This window comes from Mastigoproctus giganteus, chromosome 11 (assembly GCF_048544385.1).
Source record: "Mastigoproctus giganteus isolate SK-2022 chromosome 11, ASM4854438v1, whole genome shotgun sequence".
In the NCBI taxonomy this organism is placed as follows: Eukaryota; Metazoa; Arthropoda; class Arachnida; order Uropygi; family Thelyphonidae; genus Mastigoproctus; species Mastigoproctus giganteus.
Window position 1 is genome coordinate 147379400 of NC_143585.1, and position 23059 is coordinate 147402458.

General features: G+C 37.2%; 1 protein-coding gene across 1 annotated transcript in view; it reads left to right on the forward strand.

Annotated features, from left to right (window-relative positions):
• Positions 1-23059, forward strand: part of LOC150078506 (uncharacterized) — a 365826-nt gene that overhangs the window by 95632 nt on the left and 247135 nt on the right. Inside the window, exon 4 of the mRNA XM_090384588.1 lies at positions 1723-1903. Within this exon, the coding sequence (XP_090240714.1) occupies positions 1723-1903 (181 nt within the window). The remainder of the gene's footprint in view (positions 1-1722; positions 1904-23059) is intronic.

Consider the following 23059-nt stretch of genomic DNA (forward strand, 5'->3'; position numbering starts at 1 on the left):
ATTAGCCAGACTTAGCTCCCTGTGACTTCTTCCTCTTCCCAAGAATAAAAATCGAGTCGAAGATTTGATAGTGTAGAGGACATCCAAACTGAATTGCAGGCTGTGCTGAACATTATGACAAAGGACTTTCAGGATGCATTAAAATCTTGAGAGGAGTACTGGGATTGGTGTTTATGCTCTCAAGGGGATACTTCGAAGGTGACAGTGGTGAATAAGATCCAGGGTGAGTCTAATTTATTTTTTAAATACATTTTGGGAACTTTTGGGTAGCATCGTGTACTCTTAGCATTGGTGTATGTGTAAGTATACCTGCACCTATTCTTACTGTTAGTTATCCTAACACAGCCCATGTATTTACTTGTTCCACGATAACTCCCAGCAGTCCAGGAAATCCTCAGCACCTTGTTTTTCAGGCAGCTGCTCATTCCAATAGAAGCATCTCCATTTGATGAGGGGAATAAGGAAAAACAACAGCAATTTAAGTAAAACTTTGTATGAACAGAATTTATGTGTAGCAAATATATTAACATGTTTTTGCTTACAATTTGAGTAAAATTGTTGGGTGGGTTGAATATTAGATTGAGCTTTTGTGCTTGTTAATGTGATGACTATTGTGATGGGATGATTAGATATCTGTTTAAGGCTTTCTGTAAATGAAAATCTAATCATATCAAACAAAATATACAGTCAACTGCATATTTTGTTTGATACAGTATGAGATTAAGTATATAATGAGAGATTGATTTGATTTTTTTTTTTTTTTTTTTTTTTTGATTTGGTAGTTGTTGGCGCATCAGCTTCTGTGGCCATATTGCACCTCCCAAGGTTTTTGCAGTACTTTGATCCAAGCCCGAGGCGGGAATCAAACCCGCGACCTTTGGGTTGCCGGGCAGGTACTTTACCCACTCGGCTAGCCCGGTCGGCAATATAATGAGAGAGGTGAGAGAGTTAAAAATGATTTATATTAGGGTTGCTAATATAAACGGTAGACCTGATTCCAGTTGCCCTTGTTCATATTAACACTCGCGCTATCGTGATCATGGTAGTCAAAGTCATAGTCAGCTGGCTGCCAAGAATACAGCAAGATAAGATACTCCTGTATTTATGGACTTTATTTTTTAGGTTATATAGTGTCTGCTCTATTAAATTATTTAAATAAATTGCAGCTTTATTTACAGTAATATCCTCAAACCTGATGGTCGAATGTTGCAGTTAATGCATTAAATACTGAAGTTCCTCTTTGAACAGACATTTTTTCCCCTTTATTCTTGTTCCCACTCTTGTCTTCTCTCCCTCCTTGTTCTTCTGCAAGGGACCCAAATGAGCCTTGGAAATGATAAAAAATCATTTGTTTCGAAGTGAAAAAGGAGCCCTTTTTCACTTCTTGAAAGGTAAAATATTATTTCAGATTGTGGGATTTAAATTCTAGAATTACAGACAACTCCACAATAAATGTGCAAACTACTAAATTTAAGCAGAGCTATTAAAAATAAAAAACTCTCATGGTGTAGAATGGCACATGAAATCATTATTATCTATCTCCTTTAACTAAATTGTCAAAAGTTATTCAGATTATTAAGACCATCCATATATTTAAACACAAAAAAATTGGGTTTTCCATGCCATTAAAGATGTTCAAGTATAGAGTTATAATAAAATTTTTTAATTATTTAATGATAAATTATTAAATCTTCTTACTGAAAATAAACTTTTCATTTCTAGGAACATTCTCCATTATAAGGAGAATAATGATTATGTATCCAAAATGAAAAATTTAGAAAATATTTCTCAACAACAAAAGCGTGAATTATTTTCAGAAGATTCTGATTTAGATCTTCAAGATATTCAAGAACCAAGAAAAGAGGAAACAGGATGGCTGAAATTTGAGAAATTGCAAGAAAAGGTAAATTACTGTAAATTAAGGTAAATTAAAAATAAAATTTTTTTTTTATTGTATGATGTGAGCAATACATGAAGGAACCAGTTTTTTCCTGCTTCCTTTGTGTATCATGGCCATGAGGTCCAACCGGAGAGTACGGCACCATCGTAATATCCAAACCCGAGGTGGGATTCAAACCCGCGACCTTTGGGTTGCCAGGCAGGCACCCGGCTAGCCCGGTCGGCATTAAAATATATATAAGTACAGTATTATACTCTAATATTTAGTAGTGTCAAATAAAGTCCACATAGGAAACCATGCTAATACAGCATGACCTGACCCATTAAAAAAAAAAAAAAAAAGAGAAGAGAGCTGACACCTCTCATATCACCTGCCTATCCCTTCTAACAATTTGACTAGTTCTTCGTTGAATTTATTCATAATCCCCACTTCCACAACAACAGATGGAAGTTTGTTCCAACAATCAACCACCTGCTCGCTGAAGGCAAACTTCCACATATCTATCCTGTAACTATTCTCCCTCATTTTGAATTTATTCTCCCTCATGTGTGTGTGTAGTCTGAGGAAGAGGAAAGATTTGATCAGCATTGAGCTTACTCAATCCAATCCATTTAAAGCCATGAACACCTCAATCAGATCTCCTGATGATCAGATCACCATTAGTAAGGCATATGATGCAAGAAAGCAAGCTTATATAGCATCAGCCAAAAAAAAAAAAAAAAAAAAAAAAAACCCCTTCCCATTTCACTCATCCATTCACTCCAAATGTTTGTCTAGTTCTGCCTTGAACTTATTTAAGTTGCTGACCTCCACTACAACAGATGGAAGTTTGTTCCAGCTATCAACCACCTGCTGGCTAAAGACGAATTTCTGCACATATATTCTACAATTGTCTTTCCTCAATTTGAATTTATGCCCCCTCAGATGAGTAATCAGAACAAGCGGAAGAATCCCATACGCATTGAGCTTGCTCAATTCATTCAAGGCCTTATACACCCCAATTAGATCACCTCGCAGGTTCCTAGTCTCCAGAAGCTGCAATTTGCAGAACTTAAGCCTTCCTTGGTAACACCAACTTTTTCTTACACTCACCAATCTTGTTGCCCTTCTCTGTACTTGTTCCAGCAGCTCTATATCCTTCCTGAAATGAGGCCTCCAGACCTATATACAATACTCAAGGTGTGGCTTGACCATTGCCTTATACAAGAGGACAATCACCCCCTTATCCCTGCTAGCAAAATTCCTGTTTATCATTGACAAGACATCATGAGCTACTCTTGCAGCCTTTTTTTGCACTGTTCAGAAAACTTCATATCTGACTGCACAGTTACCCTCAGATCCTTTTCATTCTCCACTACACTGAGTGTAGTACCACCCAACTGATACGTTACTCTGGGGTTACTGCTAGCCATATGCAGTACTTTACATTTGTCGAGGTGCCTCCGTAGCCAGGTGGGCAGGAGCAGCAGTGCGTAGCACACGCTTCTTGATTAGACCGGGGTTCGAGCCCGTGACCACCGCATATCCCCGGAGCAATATGGCCTTAGTTGTTAATGCTCCTAAAAAACCAAACAACAAACAAACAAACATTTGTCGATGTTAAACTTCGGTTGCCACCTTTAGCCCATCTGCTAACCATTTCCAGATCCTGTTGCAGTAGCGTACTGTCATTAACAACCCTGCCAACCTTTGTATCATCTGCAAACTTTGATGTACCTTCATCAATATCATTGATAAATACCGAAAACAACAATGGGCCCAACACAAACCCTGGGGGACACCACTATAATAACATTAGTCTACGAAGAGTAGTGTCCATCGATAACTACTCTTTATCTTCTCACCACTCAATCATCCTTTTATCGATTGTATCAACTTGCCCTTAATGCCATGCTGCTCCAATTTGTACAGTAGTCTTCTATGTGCCACGTTATCAAATGCTTTCCTAAAATCGAAATATATGATATCAAAATTATTCTTTGCATCCAATTCCTTTGTGACCACATCATAGTATCCAATCAAATTTGTCAGACAAGACTTTCCTTTAACAAACCCATGCTGTGTCTGAACTATAACTGCAGTCTTGTCTAGATGATCCTGCATCACTTCCTTAACCAGTGCCTCCATTACCATATTTCCCCATGTATAAGACGCATCTTAATTTTGGGGCCCGAAATTTGAAAAAAATGTATTACATAAAGTTATTGAATTCAAGTTGTATTCATCATAAAATTCATACAACTCCTCATCACTGTCAAAACTCCCATCCATTAGCTTGTCCTCATCTGTGTCTGATGACAAATCACTGTCTTCATATATTGCCAGGCGCCTCTGTAGCCAGGTGGGAAGGAGCAGCAGTGCGTAGCACGCGCTTCTTGATTAGACTGGGGTTCGAGCCCGTCACCACCAAATACGGAGGATGCGGAAAGGTCAGGGAATGACCACCGCATATCCCGGAGCAATATGGCCTTAGTTGCTAATGCTCCTAAAAAAAAACCAAAAAAAAACATCATATATTGCCTCGTCCTCAGTTCCATCTATGCCATTTGAAATGCCACACTTCTTAAATGACTTGACAACGATCTCAATCTTGATATTATCCCAGGGTCTTTTCACCCAGGTACAAACTTCTCCTATAGTTGGTTTCTTCACTCTTCCTGCTGGTGTCAAATTGTCCCCAGAAGACTTCATCCATTGGTTCCATTCGTCTCTCATGGCAGCTTTGAAGTGTTTGTTAATGCTGACATCAAGTGGTTGGAGCTGGGATGTCAATCCTCCGGGTATGATGGCAAGTTTTGTTTTTTGCTCTGCAGCAATCTTCTTTGTGTTTTTTGTTATGTGTGCCCTGAACTGATCAAGCACCAATAGGCAGGTTTGCGTAAGAGTCCACCTGATCTCTTGCTCCAAACTTTCTCAAACCAAATCTTCATCCCATCCTGATCCATCCAACCCTTGTCATGAACGTGGACAATCACTCCTCGAGGAATGTCTTCTTTTGGCATTGTTTTACGTTTGAAAATCAGCATAGGAAGCAGCTTGGTTCTGTCAGCCAACAAGCTAGAACAACTGTATAATGGCTCTTTTCATGTCCACTAGTCTTCACAGTTACAGTTTTCACCCCCTTCTTATCAACAGTTCTGTTACTTATGACATCAAATTGAAGGGGGACTTCATCCATATTTGCAATCTGTCCCAACTAAAACTGATGTGTCTTCTGACATTGAATGACAAAACAATGAAATTCAAGGACCTTCTGCTCATATCTTTTGGGCAAGTCTGGTGTGTGTGTGTGTGTGTGTGTGTGTGTGTGTGTGTGTGTGTGTGTGTGTGTGTGTGTGTGTGTGTGTGTGTGTGTGTGTGTGTGTGTGTGTGCATGCTTAGTCCATTCCGTTTCATGAACCTGAAGCACCAGTTGTGTCCTCCTTTGAAATCAATAACTTCTTTTTCATCAGCAATTCTTCTTCCCTCATGCTGAACCATCTTTGTGGACACAGAAATTCCAATTGCCCTTTACTCTTCAATCCATATCTTCAATTCCCTCTGTAAATCAGGCCATTTTGCTGACTTACCTCTCATGGCCTTCTTCTGCCGTGGCATTTTCAGTAGGGTTTCTTCTTCCCGTAGCCAGTCTCGGATTGTTTTCTCAGTTGGAGGAAGGAGGACCAAACTTACATTCAGAAGCACGATTTCCATTCACTTTTGCAAACTGGATCACTTTTAACTTGAATTCAGCACTGTATGAAAATCTTTTCTGAGCCATTTCTGGGCAGAATGTGGCAAAACCTAAAATACCAGTAACAAGTGCGAAACAATGAGCACAAAGACAACAAGTGAGAAAAAGCGGGAAATGCAAGTAAAAAAATCTACAACCACTGTATAAGAGGCACCCAGTTTATAGATCCCAAATTTTTTCGAAAAAGGATGCGTCTTATACATGGGGAAATACAGTAATTTCCCTGGAACAGAAGTTAAACTAACAGGTCTATAATTACTTGTGTTGCCCTTTGATCCTCCTTTGTGAATTTGGGTCACATTTGCACACCTCCAGTCCATGGGTATCTCCCCAGAGTTCAAGGAAGCTTTTATAATTATGGCTAAGGGTTTGCTTACTTCCTTTGCTGCCTCCTTTAATATAACTGGATAGATCCCATCTACCCCAGGTGCCTGCCTTATGTTTAACTTCAACAATTTCTCCTCCACTTTGCTCTCAGTTATTACAAAATCATGTAGCTACCTGTTAAAGTTTGATAAACTTCTGGCATTCCCCTTCCTTGAATAACTCATGTGAATGTAGATGCAAAATATTCATTTAGTTTATCAGTATAGCATGATCATCAATCGTCAAACCATCTATGTTAAGTGAACCAATCTGATTCATCCCTTTCCTTCTAGAGTTTACATAAGTAAAGAACACTTTTCTGTTTTTCTTTGCATCCTTTGCCAAAGATTTCTTGTAATTTGTCTTCGCTTGCCTAATCTCCTTTGTGACTTGATTACAGACAAACTTATATCTACTATCGGCTTCTGTGTCGCCTGATAATTTATATGCATCCCATGCATTTTTATTTTCTGCCACAAGCTGCATTAATTCATCTGATATCCATTTAGGCCTAAACCTTGAACAGTATTTCTTAGTTGGTATGAAGAGCGTAGTACCCTTCAAGATTAATTCCATGAAGGCCTCCCATTTAGAATTCACTGTTGGCAACATCACCAGTTGATCCCACTGTATAGAATTTAAAAACTCCTTGAGAGCACTATAGTCACCTTTACAAAAGCAGAATCCCTTCCCCTTACTCCTGATGGTAGTTACATCTTTAAGTAAATCTCACATTAGTACACTGTGATCACTGCCACCTTGTGGTTCTCTTATCTGCAGATTCTTAACACATGAAGAATCACTGCTGATAATCAAATCAAGAGTATTACTCCCTCTGGTTGCTTCTCTCGACATGTTGCTGAAGAAAACAGTCATCTCATAAATCCACAAAAGTCTTGCTAGAGTGCAAGTGACCAATCCACAAGTTCCAGTCAATGTCTGGGAATTTAAAATCCCCCATTATAACACAATCTGATTTACTGGCCCACTCTCTTTCTCAGTACAATTGCTCATTATACTCACCAGATTCATTAGGCCTATAACATTCACACACTTCTTATTTTCCTTTTTCCAGTGCTTATGTCACACCACACTGACTCAACATTGCATTATCATTGCAATGTCAATTGGGTGCAGCTTCTTAGGACAACAAGAGAAGGCAATACTCATTATTTTACATGGACATAAGCAGTGAAGAATTGGAATTTGGGGAGTACAATGTGTACAGAAAGGATAGACAGGACAGGAAGGGAGGAGGGGTTATGCTGTTAGTTAAGAAACACACAAAATCTAACAGCATAACCCCTCCTCCCTTCCTGTCCTGTCTATCCTTTCTGTACACATTGTACTCCCCAAATTCCAATTCTTCACTGCTTATGTCCATGTAAAATAATGAGTATTGCCTTCTCTTGTTGTCCTAAGAAGCTGCTGTAGAAAACAGTGATCCAATAAATCCACAAATGTCTTGCTGCTGTATAAGTGACCAACCCACAGGATCCAGTCAACATCTGAAAAGTTAGTCCCCCATTACTCTCTGGCACTCTGATTTACTGGCCCACCCCATATGTCTGTACAGTTGTATTATACTCATCACAATCATTAGACCTGTTACATACTCATAATCATTTTTGTTTTTCCAGTGCCACCAAACTAACATTGCATTTCTTAACTAAGAACATAACTCCATAACTCTCCCCCATCTTGTTTGGCCTTTTTTGCTTACATTTTACTCCATATATTCAAATTCTGAACCCCTGATATCTGAGTGACACCATGTCTCTGATATCTTTGCAATATCTGCATTTGATGACTTGACCAGTAGGTCAAATTCATCAAATTTATTTTCTATGCTCATGGTATTAGTGCAGGTATATTTGTACTTGTTTTTACTCTTAATATCCCTAATACAGCCTGTGTTTTTGCCTGTTTCTTGAGGATCTTCAGGAGGACTTGAAATTCCTGACAGCTTGGATTCCAGGCTGCAGCATGTTCCAATAGAAACAGGGCAGCATCACTTTCACCTCTGCCTGCAGCTATTGTTAATCATGTATTCTATGTCTTCCCAATTATAGCAGTTTTCCAGTGCACCTGATACTGCCTTGTAAGCATCAGCATATATTCTTGCAGCCCCTTATTTAAGTGTATCCCATCTCTTTAGTAAAAATTCTACCTCATGAGCATTGCACAGTCTTTCCAGGACTGAATCAATTGATAAGGCTCTCATCATGTACTCCCTCCTATTGTGTCTGGGCAGAATTGAAGACACTTTCATTTCAATCTTGATTTGCATCTTTTTTCTCAGCATTTTCTCTATTTGTTAATTAAATCCTGAGATTTCCTGTTCTTAATATCATTAGTACCAATGTGTACAACAGTATTGCCTTTTGTGCCCTTAAAAGATGATTGCTGCTCAACAACATTGTCAACTTCTCTCTGGCAGACAAATCTTATTTCACCTGTCTTTCTGCACAATATATTTCCTGTTTCCCTGACAATTGAGTTAGTTAGTTTAGTGATTAAATGTCATTATGATAACGATATAAAGGACTGTGAAGGAAAAATAGTCCATAAATGGGGAAAAAAGAATACAGTAATCCCTCCCCAACTTCACTTTTGTCAGCAGTGGATTTGTGATAATGAAGTTTTATATTTGAATGCCTAAATTTTACATTCTTTCTTTTTTTTTTTAATACAATTCAATCCAGTCTCTTTAAACACAACACAAAAGAATTATTGCTTCCCCTTCATTAATTAAATTCTGAGGGGACAGCTCATGGTGGCAGGTCTGGTGGTAGTTCAGAGGGAGGGGTTTTATTTATGCTGTATCCCAGTGGTTACCAAACTTTTGTCACTTGAGCCATATTGATTTCAAAGATGCTATATTCATGGCACATCTAAAGAATGATTTCCATTGAACTTAGTGGAATTTTTCCTATTCTTGAAAAGAATAGGAAAAGTTCTCTTTAAAGAAAGTCATGACATGCCAAGGTCCCTCAATGTAGTTTGAGAATCACTGAAGTCTACCCTCCCATTGATGTATTCATCACTACCATATGTACAGTGTTGTTCAGGGATATGTTGCTACTCACTTTACAGTTTTGTGTTTTTGACTAATATTTACATTTTTTACAGGTGTTATTATGTTTTTAATGGTAAACAGTGCTTTATTGATTACCATGTTTTGCCATATTAAATGAAGATGTAACCTAGTATGTTAGATAACATTTTGCGTATGTATATATTTAAGGGCTTTTTTTTTGTAAAACATAAATTCCTGGAATGGGGTGAAGATTTCTCCCTAGGAAAGTGGGGAGGATTTGCCGTTCATCCCCTGGAAATTTTTTTAGAAAATTGTGGTGCCAAATTTTCAAATTTGGGGATTTTTTACAGTGTTAAACAGTTCTGAATATTTTTTTTTTCTGAAATCTCAAGAAAAAAAATAATTTTATCATATTGAACACTTGTTACTGTACTTTTTTCCCTCACCCGGCACTCCTGCTTCTTTGTTGTTAGTGTTTTTAATAGCCATCTTTTCCTTTACTAATACTTCAATAATATCATACTTACACAATGAACAGTATGCATTCTCATTCCCCAGTGATGCTGTTAAATAATGGCATCATAAGTGCTAATTTGACATTTAGAATTACAAAATTATAGTAAAATTATATTAAAGTATTTTGTCCAATATAAAATATTTATATTGGACAAAACTAATTTAATACATATTATTTATATAAAAATTTATATTTTTATAAAGATTGCTAAGTCAGGCTGTGCATCTATCTTAAATGTCTGCTGACACATAACATGCCTACAGTTTTGGTAATAATAAATATTTCTCTTTGTTTTAAATGTATGATTTTTTAAAAATTTGTATTTCTTTTTAACTTCTGAATGCCGTTCTGGCAGAAAAAACCCTGTGTATATATATGTTGTTCCTTCCCTTTTTTCTTATCTTTTTTATTGTATTGTATCATTAGCCTTATTATTATTTTTATGTTGTTTAAATGGAAAGTGAAGTTTCTTGTGTTTTTTATACAGGATATCTCAAAAATATACAGCATAACTTCAGGAATGAGTTCCTCATATGTAGACAATAAAAATATTTTATATCAACATAGTTCCGGAAATGCTTGGTTCCCAAGTTATTCATGTACTCAAATCAGGAGCAAGCGGATATGCACTTTATGTACGGTTTGGCAGATGGCAATGCTCTGGAGGCTCATCGTTTGTACCACGAAAGGTTCCCAGAATGAAGATGTCCAGACTGGAAAACGTTTGAAGATATCCATCACCACCTTTGTGAACATGGGACCTTTATACCTCGTGCTGCCGACAGAGGACAACCAAGATCTATGACTCCTGATGTAGAGGAGGAGATTTTGGATGTTGTGCATTCCACTCCTGGAATTTTTTGTGAAAACTTTCACAATCAGCATGTATGGGCTGAGGAAAACCCACATGCAATTCTTCCATCACATCACCAACAGCGGTTCAGCCTCAACATCTGGATGGGTGTTTTTGGTGATGTTATTTGGGCCCCATGTACCCCAAACAAGCTCACAGGGCAGGCATACAGAAACTTTCTGGAAAACAACATGCCTTTCGTGGTACAAATGACAAGCCTCCAGAGCATTGCCATCCTCCAAACCATACAAACCATACATAAAGTGCATATCCGCTTGCCCCTGATTTGAGTCGGAATGGAAAACCACCAGATTCTGTCAGTACGTTGTGATGAAGGAAATCACCTGTGGGAGATAAAACATTCCGGTTAATAACTCGGGAACCAAGCATTTCCGGAAATATGTTGATATAAAATATTTTTATTGTCTACGTATGAGGAACTCATTCCTGAAGTTATGCCGTGTATTTTTGAGACACCCTGTATATATTTTAAAATTAATTTTCTTTCCACTGTAGGGTTTTGTATTTTTCATTAGAGTTTAATTTTGTCACCCTTACTTTTCATGAACATATCCCCACAGTAGGTGACAGGATAATGTATCTTCTTCAAATTTGAATACCTGCAATATTGTTATGGGGTTTACATTACTTAACATTATTGATAGTGAGTTAAATCATAAATAATGATAATGTGTACTATTGGTATTAAAATTTATTGGGTTTTGTTTATTGCACCAAAAAAGGTAATAGTAGCAATATTATCTTGTGCATGATGATCATTATGATGGAATTGCAGCACAGCAGACTTTCGATTAATCGGGACACTTTAAGACTCCAAATTAAAAAAAAAAAAAAAAAAAAAATCAACCAGAAATCATAAAATTCAAGTAATAACTAGAATAGGTATAAACAGATATTTTGCAGGTCGTAAATAAGCGAACAAGAAGTGATGTTATAAGTCATCACTGGGAGATTAATGTGCCTGTTATCTTGCAACCCCCACTGTTCCACCGCTCAGAAAAAACAAACAAACAAATGTTTAGTTTGTTTTAGTGCATTGCATCGATTGTTCTGTTCCATCGCACTGCAAAAAGGCAAATTTTGTTTCATTATGTCAGGGATGTCGAAATTTTTTTTATAGTAAATATATATATTTTTTGTTTAGAAATCGCAAAAATGATGGGTAAATGCAAAAGAGTTGCGCTTTCAGTTAAACAAAGACTTGAAATTATTCAAAAGTTTGAAAACGGTGCAACTGTTAAATCTCTAAGGAACCATTATAATGTTGGTGACCAAACCAAACACGACATTGTAAAAAATAAAGGGAAGCATCGTATTGGACACATGGGTAATATGTGGTAAGTTTTTTATCTATCGCCATATTTTTTACGTAGGTTGCCCAACATTTTTTGATACAGTAAGTCCCCGACTTACACAACTACGGATTTACTTAAATTTGTTTTCACTCAATTGTTTTATTAATTTTTTTATTTTTAGGATTGTAAAATTTAAAAACAACAAAAAAAATAAAATAAAAAAAATAAGCAATCAATAACGACGATCACAGCATGCACAAATTGCACGTGACATTGGAGTAACGAGCAAAAAAATAGGAAAAAAAAGAGAAGATTCTTACAATTTATTTATGGTTTTTTTTTTTATATGACTGAAGATGTCAGTGAAGGAGACTTCTGTATTTTTGGATTAACAGGGAAATTGATTATACGGAATTTGTTTTTTACCATATATCTCGGAAAATCGAGAGTCTGCTGTACTTAAATTGTCTTCAATAAATAGGTTAAAAAGTCTTAGTGACGTTCCTTAGCTTATTCTTAATTTTAGCTAGCGATTTTGCTAGTTACAACTTAATTTACATAGAACCTTACTATCTGTGATTTGGTGCGAAAATTGTATCTCATAAATTATATTGTAGTCTGCAGGGGAATTATTGAAGTGATCTAATCGTTTTAATTGCGATAAAGTTTTCTCGACAGTTCAAATTACGTAGGTTGATGTTAAATAATTTTGTTATCTATTATAATTTAATTATATCTTTACAAATGTAACAGTATAGCAAGTTTACACGCATAGTGCAAACTTGATAGCATAATACATATAACGTAAAATTGATAGGCTAGTACATATTATTGCTATTCAGTGTTAGTTTAGAATAGTGTTCTCAATTATATTGAATTTAAAAGGAAATCAATTTTAAAGGTTTGAGCATGCTCTATGCTGATGGGATTTTGCCTCTTGCTCAGAATAATCACCTGAGAGGGCATGAATTCAAATTGGGAAAGACAGATGTAGGATAAATGTGCGGAAATTTGCCTTTAGGCAGCGGGTATTTGGTTGGTGGACCAGACTTCCATCCTTTGTTGTGGAAGTTGATAGCCTAGATAAATTTAAGGCTCAGCTGGACAGGTATTTCGAACGAATGGAGGGGTGAAGTGGAAGTTTTTTTTTTTTTTTTTTGGCTGATGCTGCATAAGCTTGCTTTCTTGCAGCATATGCCTGTGCTAATGCTAAATGAGTCCCCGATTGTCCTGGACCACCATGGGACTCAGTAGAGTCCCATGGTGGTCCAGGGTCTCTCGCCAATCTGTAAAACCCAGCTTCAGGAGTAATAGCTGTACTGCCCAAAATTCTAGGGGGTTCATTATCCACTGGGAAACCAGGGACTAAAGTAATAAGATGTGCTCCCCTATAGTCCAGGGTCCCTACCACCACTTGATGATCCATGGTCAGACATTATACTTTGTACCAATGACATACTCCATCTTCCATCTCCCTTTGTTGGCTTCAAGGGTTCTATGCAGGAACTTCGTCTGGAGCTCTGGTTAATGTTATTTGGTCCAGATATGTGTAGAATTCAACCTCAGCATGGAATAACATCTAGATTTCCTCAGTTGTCCATCTTGCTTTGACTCTGGGGATATTTATAGCTGCATTGGCTTCTGGAGGACACTCCTCTACCGGTTTTGTTGGTAAATGACTGGCCGCCACTTCTCAGCCCATTTTCCCAACTTATCTAGATCCAGTTGGAGTAGCATACTGTCTTTACCGTCGTTAACAACCCTGCTAACCTTTGTATCATCTGCGAACTTCAACACTAAGCCTGATATACCTTCATCAATATCATTGATATATATACAAAACAACAGTGGGCCCAACACCGAACCCTGTGGGACCCTACTAATAACATTAGTCCACGAAGAGCAGCGTCCATTGATTACCACCCTTTTATCCATTATAGCAACTTACCCTTAATACCGTACTGCTCCAATTTGTACAGTAATCTTCCGTGCGCAACAGAGTCAAAAGCTTTCCTGAAATCCAAGTATATGATATCAAAATTATTTTTTGAATCTAGTTCCGTTGTAACTACATCATAGTATCCAATTTTATTTGTCAGACAAGACTTTCCCTTAACAAACCCATGCTGTGTCTGAATTATATGATATATGAATTATAAGTATATGATATCAAAATTATTTTTTGCATCCAGTTCCTTTGTAACCACATCATAGTATACCATCAAATATGTTAGACCAGACTTCCTATTAACAAACCCATGCTGTGTCTGAACTATAAATGTGGTCTTGCCTAGATGATCCTGTAGTGCCTCTTTAACCAGTGACTCCATTGTTTTCCCTGGAACAGAAGTTAAACTAACAAATTTGTAATTACTCCTGTCACCATTTGATCCGCTTTGTGAATTTGGGATACATTACATATATCCGGTCCATGGAGACCTCCCCTGAATCCAAGGATGCTCTCATAATTATGGCTAAGGGCGTTTGCTTACTTCCTTTTCTGCCTCCGTTTATATAACTGGATAGATTCCATCCATCCCAGTTGCCCTTTTTTGTGTTCAAGTTAAACAATTTCTCGTCCACTTTTCTCTCAGTTAGTACAAAATCATTTAGAAATTTATCAGACTCTGGCAGCTCCCTGCCAGAGTTTGATAAACTTCTGGCATTTTCCTCCCTGAATAGCTCCTCATGTGTAAATGTAGATGCAAAATATTCATTAAGTTTTTCAACTCCCTGAGCAGGTTCATCAATATCATTTGGATCAAACTGATTCATCGCCTTCCGTCTATAGTTTACATAAGTAAAGAAGTCTTTGCTGTTTTTCTTTGCATTCTAATTCAAACTAATATTCAGTTGTCAATATTGTGACATAAGAACATAGAGCCTGGGTCGTGAAATTATTGGGAACCTAGTGGCAGTTGAAAGAATAGACAGAATATTTCCGAAGTAGCCAGGCGAAGTTTGTATCCCAGGAAGCGTCAAAACCTCTCGCTCTAACTAGTTCGCATGATTTTCCCCCCATATCTGATGGGAAGTAAGATAAAACTTCCCCGAAGACTATCAGAGCACAAGGGCCAAAGGACATTACATTCACAGCATATGCCGAACATAGGTTATGGTGAGCCAAAGAGAATGTTATCTAGAGTTGTATCTAGAATTGCATCAATGAAATTGTACAATGAAAGAATGCAGTAAGCCCGGCTCTTCTCGGGAACTGCAATACCCAAAAGATTTTATTGCTGGGGGTAACAGATCGGAAGTCATGGAAGGTTGACAAGAAGGGAAGCCAGCTTGAGAAAACTAGGTGGGCATTTTTTATTAATATCTCCGACACCACGGCGGAGATAAGTCCACCAGAGACAGAAAGGACCCTTTTGGGGCATGAGTCATCCCTGGACTGTCTTGGACAGGAAACTCGTGACTTCCAGTGGCCAATGACAGTTTTGTTCTAGAAGACAAAGGAGAGCACAGAATATAAAAAGGACCCAAAACGAGACTAAAGGGTTGTCACTGTCATCACCGCCAGAGGCTCTGCTGGTTTATGTCTCTATGGTTGCTGATAGATTTTTTTTTTTTTTATGTAAACCCCAAACACAACAGGTATTAGACCTATAGTACTTAGTACCGTGCTTGGGTTGGAGGTTGAGAAGACGAAAGAAGATATTTATTGACATTGGACGTGAACTTCTCTAGACTGTAATTTTCAGGAAATACATATGAAGTAAGATTGTTCTAGAAAACGGCAGTTGAATGAATAAATGAGAAAGATGAAAAGTTGGTTCTGTGAGTTTGGAATTGGACAGTAAATGGATGTTGGCTGGTGGCAGCAAATGTTCGGACTGTTTTGAAAGAGAGAGCGGGAATTGTAGAAGCCAATTCAGAAGAACAGTGCCCATGGAAGTATCTGTAGAAGAGGCATGCAGCAGAAACAGTACGTCTATGAGAAAGCGAGTGGAGAGACTCTGTTAGAGATGAATCATAAATTAACCTAACTGCCCTCTTCTGAATGGAATCAAGAAGCCTGAGAGAGGTTTTGGGGGCACCACCCCAGATGTGGGAACAATATTCCATGGCAGGACGGATTTGCGATTTATACAGAGTGAGCAGCTGTTTGGAAGAAAAGTAACACCGAGAGCTAAAGAGAAAACCAAGTTTTTTAGATGCAGAGAAAGCAATATTTGTAATGTGCTTGTGCCAAGAGAGATTAGAAGTCAGGGTAATCCTCAAAGGAGATATATCATTTTGCCTAGAAATTGGAGTGTCACTAAAGATAAGCATAGGAGCAGAAGAATCCTTTTTGCGAGATATAAGACAAGACTTAGTTTTCGAAGTGTTGAAACCAACTAAGTTGTCTTTGCTCCACTGGAGAATTACCTCAAGATCAGCATTTAAGGAATTGGTTGCAGATTTTCGAGAAGTTGAAGCTGATTGAGCAAGAAAAGGTTTCTCAAAATGGAAAGTGGAATGCAATGTGCTATCATCGGCAAAACTATGGATAGGATTTCCAGTCAATGGAAGAAGTTCATTAATATATAAGAGGAAAATAGTGGGGGAAAGAACTGAACCTTGGGGGACACCGGCATTAGTGGAGAAGTTAGAAGACAGAGAGCCATCTACCATCACCTTCAGTGAGCGATCAGAGAGAAAACTGGATAACCAATTACTAAAAACAGTTGGGAAACCATAAGATGAAAGCTTGTTTAGAAGACCTTTATGCCAAATACGATTGAAAGCCTTTGAGATGTCAAGAGCAACTACTTGTGTTTCTCCGAACCTTTCCATTGAATTAGTTCCTAAATGGGTAACATAAGCCAGAATATAACCAGTGGATCGACACTGACGGAATCCATACTGGCGATCGTTGATCAAACAGAAAGTTTCTAGATAGTTTAAGAGTTGGCGATTAATTGATTTCTCCATTACTTTAGAAAGAGTAGAAGTAATTGCAATGGGACGATAATTGAATGGGAAGGATTGTCACCCTTTTTAGGAACTGGCTGGATATGAGCAAATTTCCAAGCAGAAGGAAAAACAACTTTGGAATAACAAAGTGAAAAAAGCGGCAAAGAATAGGAGTAAGTTCAGGAGCACAGGTTTTGAGAACAAGTGGAGAAATACCATCGGGACCTGGAGCTTTCTTAGCATCAAGATTCGTCAAAATCCTTCTGACATCATTTTGACGGGAGTCCACAGGAGGCATTGAATGGAGCGTGTTGGGAATGGTGGGTGGTGTTTTACCAAGATCATTAATACATGAGTTGGAAGAAAAATGGGATGCTGGTAGGTCAGCTTTATCCTTGGCTGAAGTGACAACAGAACCATCTGGTTTGGACAGATGTGGGAGCAGAGATGGGCAAAAGTTGCGGCCAATAGCTTTGGCAAGAGACTAGAATGCTCGGCTACCATTAGGGCAAGAAACAAGTTTTCTACTCTTAGCCTGTTCAAACTCTAGTTTGGACTGATTAATAACTGCTTTATAATTGTTGCGTGCTTTGGTGTACGCAGAAAGTGAAACTGAAGAATTAGAAACAAGCCAATTAGGATATGCAACATTCTTCTCTTGAACAGCTTTAGCACATTTATTAGAAAACCAAGGTTTAGATAAAGGAGGAGATTTTAAAGTAGAGTGTGGGATAAAGGATTCTATTCCTGCAAGAATAATTTCACTGACACGATCTGAGCAAACTTTGACATCAGAAGTTTTGAAACAGTAGTCCAACCAAGGAAAAGAAGAAAAGAAATCTCTCAGGTCATCCCATTTTGCATTCTTGTAATGCCAAACAACACGAGGTTGGGAATAGCCATGAGATAAAGGTTCCATTGGAGAAGAGACAATCACCAAGTTGTGATCTGAAGTGCCTAAAGTACCTCTCACTTCGACTGTGTACTTTGGGTTGTTTGTGAGAAAAAGATCAAGCGTATTGGCTGTATGATTAGGATTGTCCAGTATTCTTGTATTAGTAAATTAATAAGAGGAGTTTACCTCAATATAGTACGTGGAACACTTCCGTATGATACCCTCCAGAAATTAAAACGGAAAAAACGAAAAAATCGACAACTTACCGGTACATTAAAGTAAAATATAAATAATTAAAGTAAATTATAAATAATTAAATAATCAATTTAACACAATTCAAAATCAATTCAAAACAATTAAAATTCAAATTAACGCAATTAAAAGAATCTAACGAAAATATTCAAAACGATTTTCCTTCCTGAAGCTGACAATGCTTTTCGACCGACTGTCGCGATCACAGGAATGAAAATTATCGAATCAGGCTAAACCTGCAACTTAAATAGTGATTGTGTCTTCGCGCATGCGCGTAAAGGTCCACGCATCGGAGATCAAATATGGCCGCCGAACATTAACAGAATTCTCGTGTAATTTAATTTCAACGGTTTCTGCAATTAATAGTCGCGTATAATTACGTTGAACGTTAAGTATTTTGGCCTCGTTAAATAAAAAAGTATGTTTTTCGTTAATGGCATGAAAGGCTAATTCTGACGCTGCTGAACGAGAAGCACGAACAGAGGCTTCGTGTTGATTTACACGGATATTAAGAGAAAACCGCGTGGAACCCTGATAAGACGAGTCGCAATCACCGCAAGAAATGTTGTATACTAGATCATTAATTTGTGTTGCGAACGCCGAAAGAACCGAGCGATTGTTCAGTATAGTGTGTAACTTCCGTATAGGCCTAGCTATAATTTTAAATTCGGTATCTTTAAAGAATCTGTTAAGCTGTTTGTGCCACTGTTCAACATATGGGACAGAAATAAAGTATTTTTTGATATTACTATTGTTGATTGGTGCAGTATTTTGTATCCTATCCTTAGCTTGTACCCTAATTCGATTTATTGTGTTAATGGGATAACCCCTGTTCAAGAATCTGCTAGTTAATATTTGTATTTCTGAGTCTAAAGCAGAATCCGTCGTTGAATATTTATAGGCATTTAGAAATTGATTAAAGATAATCGATCTTTTGTAGGTGAACGGGTGGTAGCTATTATAATGTAGAAGCATACCGGTGTTTGTGGGTTTTCGATAGATGCTAAATTGTATTTTGTTCGAGTCCCGGGTAAGCGTGAAATTTAGAAAGTTTAATGACTTAGTATCCGTATCTTCCCTTTCCAATGTAAATTTGAGTCTAGAATGAATATTGTTAAACGAATGTAAAATATCTTGGATAGTACTACTATCGGTAATAACTAGAACATCGTCTAAATACCTCCCATAGTATGTGATACGGGGACGAAAAGGTGTCAAATGTATCTGCTCAATCGTTGAGAGATAGATCTCTGACATTAAGCCACTCAGGCTCAAACCCATTGGTAATCCAAAAATTTGTTTGTACACCTTGTCTCGAAAGGTGATGTAGTTAGCCTCAACTAATAGTTTAATTAAGTGAAAAATCTCCTTTATAGGCAGCTTCGTATAATTAATCGGTGTCGAGTTTTTATTTAACATATCCCAAATAATATCTAATGTGTATTCAACGTTTACATTCGTATATAATGATGTAACATCTAATGAGAATAAATTGTCATTGTCGCCGAGTCTACAGTCTTTAAGATTATTAAATAATGTATCGTAATTCTTAATCCCAAATTGTATAACCTGTCTAAAAGGTTTTATAATGTTATATACATGTGTGGCTAAGGCTGAAAATGCCGAGTTCCTGTAGGAAACAATAGGTCGAATCGGAAATCCAGGCTTGTGTAATTTTACCTGACCAAAAAGTGCAGGAATATTGTATGTTCTGGACTTCAATTCCTTCAACTGAACCATAGTAATGTAGTCGTTTTTACGATATGTGGTTAACGTTTTATTGTATTGATTTACCAAATTGGTAAACAGTGTCGGGTCCACTTCACAATAAGTGGAGCTATCAGATACAACTGAATCTAACTTATTAATATAATCATGTTTATCTAGTATTACCACTGTATCTCCTTTATCTGCCCTCTGTATAATAATGTCCTTATTTTCTCGAAGTTCTCGTAAAGCTGAACTGTCATGTGTATTCAATTTAGGAAGTCGTGTTTCTTTTATGTTATTCACTACTTGGTTAACTTGTTGAATAAATACATCTTTTTGTGGAACACTACGAAGTCCAAATTCAAAATCAATTACGCATTGTTTTTTTGGCAGCTTTCGAGGTGGTAAATTATAATTTAATCCTTTGGATAAAAGTGAAATCTGGTCCTGCGATAGTGTACACGAGGAAAGATTTGTAACCTGTTGATGTGTCGGTTCGTTGGATACTGGGTGAGGGGGTGTTCGTGAACTAGCCGACATATTCTGTGGTAGTGCGTTATGTGTCTGTGGGGGGGATGTCACCCAACTCGTGTGAACTTGGTCGCAAGCTCGCGACAATGTGTTAGAATTCGTATGAACGTGTCTTGAACTATTCGATAATGTTTGCAACTTATTAACGTGTCTGTTTTTTATTTCTGAGGCTTGTGCTTCCCGTCGCAAATCTATGGAGGTCTTCAATACAGACCAATCGTTCGGATGTAGATAATTTTTTAATTTATCGCGAAGCGATAAATTAAAAAATCCGGGTGAATTTAAATCAAAAAATTTCAGGCATAAAACAACTATCACTGGCGACATCACTTAATATTGTTAAGCTTGCCTTAAAATCTCGATATTCGGATAAACAAAAATACCTTTCCCAGGTTAGGAAGCTTCGCGATAAATTAAAAAAGTATCTACATCCGAACGATTGGTCTGTATTGAAGACCTCCATAGATTTGCGACGGGAAGCACAAGCCTCAGAAATAAAAAACAGACACGTTAATAAGTTGCAAACATTATCGAATAGTTCAAGACACGTTCATACGAATTCTAACACATTGTCGCGAGCTTGCGACCAAGTTCACACGAGTTGGGTGACATCCCCCCCACAGACACATAACGCACTACCACAGAATATGTCGGCTAGTTCACGAACACCCCCTCACCCAGTATCCAACGAACCGACACATCAACAGGTTACAAATCTTTCCTCGTGTACACTATCGCAGGACCAGATTTCACTTTTATCCAAAGGATTAAATTATAATTTACCACCTCGAAAGCTGCCAAAAAAACAATGCGTAATTGATTTTGAATTTGGACTTCGTAGTGTTCCACAAAAAGATGTATTTATTCAACAAGTTAACCAAGTAGTGAATAACATAAAAGAAACACGACTTCCTAAATTGAATACACATGACAGTTCAGCTTTACGAGAACTTCGAGAAAATAAGGACATTATTATACAGAGGGCAGATAAAGGAGATACAGTGGTAATACTAGATAAACATGATTATATTAATAAGTTAGATTCAGTTGTATCTGATAGCTCCACTTATTGTGAAGTGGACCCGACACTGTTTACCAATTTGGTAAATCAATACAATAAAACGTTAACCACATATCGTAAAAACGACTACATTACTATGGTTCAGTTGAAGGAATTGAAGTCCAGAACATACAATATTCCTGCACTTTTTGGTCAGGTAAAATTACACAAGCCTGGATTTCCGATTCGACCTATTGTTTCCTACAGGAACTCGGCATTTTCAGCCTTAGCCACACATGTATATAACATTATAAAACCTTTTAGACAGGTTATACAATTTGGGATTAAGAATTACGATACATTATTTAATAATCTTAAAGACTGTAGACTCGGCGACAATGACAATTTATTCTCATTAGATGTTACATCATTATATACGAATGTAAACGTTGAATACACATTAGATATTATTTGGGATATGTTAAATAAAAACTCGACACCGATTAATTATACGAAGCTGCCTATAAAGGAGATTTTTCACTTAATTAAACTATTAGTTGAGGCTAACTACATCACCTTTCGAGACAAGGTGTACAAACAAATTTTTGGATTACCAATGGGTTTGAGCCTGAGTGGCTTAATGTCAGAGATCTATCTCTCAACGATTGAGCAGATACATTTGACACCTTTTCGTCCCCGTATCACATACTATGGGAGGTATTTAGACGATGTTCTAGTTATTACCGATAGTAGTACTATCCAAGATATTTTACATTCGTTTAACAATATTCATTCTAGACTCAAATTTACATTGGAAAGGGAAGATACGGATACTAAGTCATTAAACTTTCTAAATTTCACGCTTACCCGGGACTCGAACAAAATACAATTTAGCATCTATCGAAAACCCACAAACACCGGTATGCTTCTACATTATAATAGCTACCACCCGTTCACCTACAAAAGATCGATTATCTTTAATCAATTTCTAAATGCCTATAAATATTCAACGACGGATTCTGCTTTAGACTCAGAAATACAAATATTAACTAGCAGATTCTTGAACAGGGGTTATCCCATTAACACAATAAATCGAATTAGGGTACAAGCTAAGGATAGGATACAAAATACTGCACCAATCAACAATAGTAATATCAAAAAATACTTTATTTCTGTCCCATATGTTGAACAGTGGCACAAACAGCTTAACAGATTCTTTAAAGATACCGAATTTAAAATTATAGCTAGGCCTATACGGAAGTTACACACTATACTGAACAATCGCTCGGTTCTTTCGGCGTTCGCAACACAAATTAATGATCTAGTATACAACATTTCTTGCGGTGATTGCGACTCGTCTTATCAGGGTTCCACGCGGTTTTCTCTTAATATCCGTGTAAATCAACACGAAGCCTCTGTTCGTGCTTCTCGTTCAGCAGCGTCAGAATTAGCCTTTCATGCCATTAACGAAAAACATACTTTTTTATTTAACGAGGCCAAAATACTTAACGTTCAACGTAATTATACGCGACTATTAATTGCAGAAACCGTTGAAATTAAATTACACGAGAATTCTGTTAATGTTCGGCGGCCATATTTGATCTCCGATGCGTGGACCTTTACGCGCATGCGCGAAGACACAATCACTATTTAAGTTGCAGGTTTAGCCTGATTCGATAATTTTCATTCCTGTGATCGCGACAGTCGGTCGAAAAGCATTGTCAGCTTCAGGAAGGAAAATCGTTTTGAATATTTTCGTTAGATTCTTTTAATTGCGTTAATTTGAATTTTAATTGTTTTGAATTGATTTTGAATTGTGTTAAATTGATTATTTAATTATTTATAATTTACTTTAATTATTTATATTTTACTTTAATGTACCGGTAAGTTGTCGATTTTTTCGTTTTTTCCGTTTTAATTTCTGGAGGGTATCATACGGAAGTGTTCCACGTACTATATTGAGGTAAACTCCTCTTATTAATTTACTAATATCATTATCAACGTAGAACATATTGAGTATTACAGCTCTGATTCATACTATCTA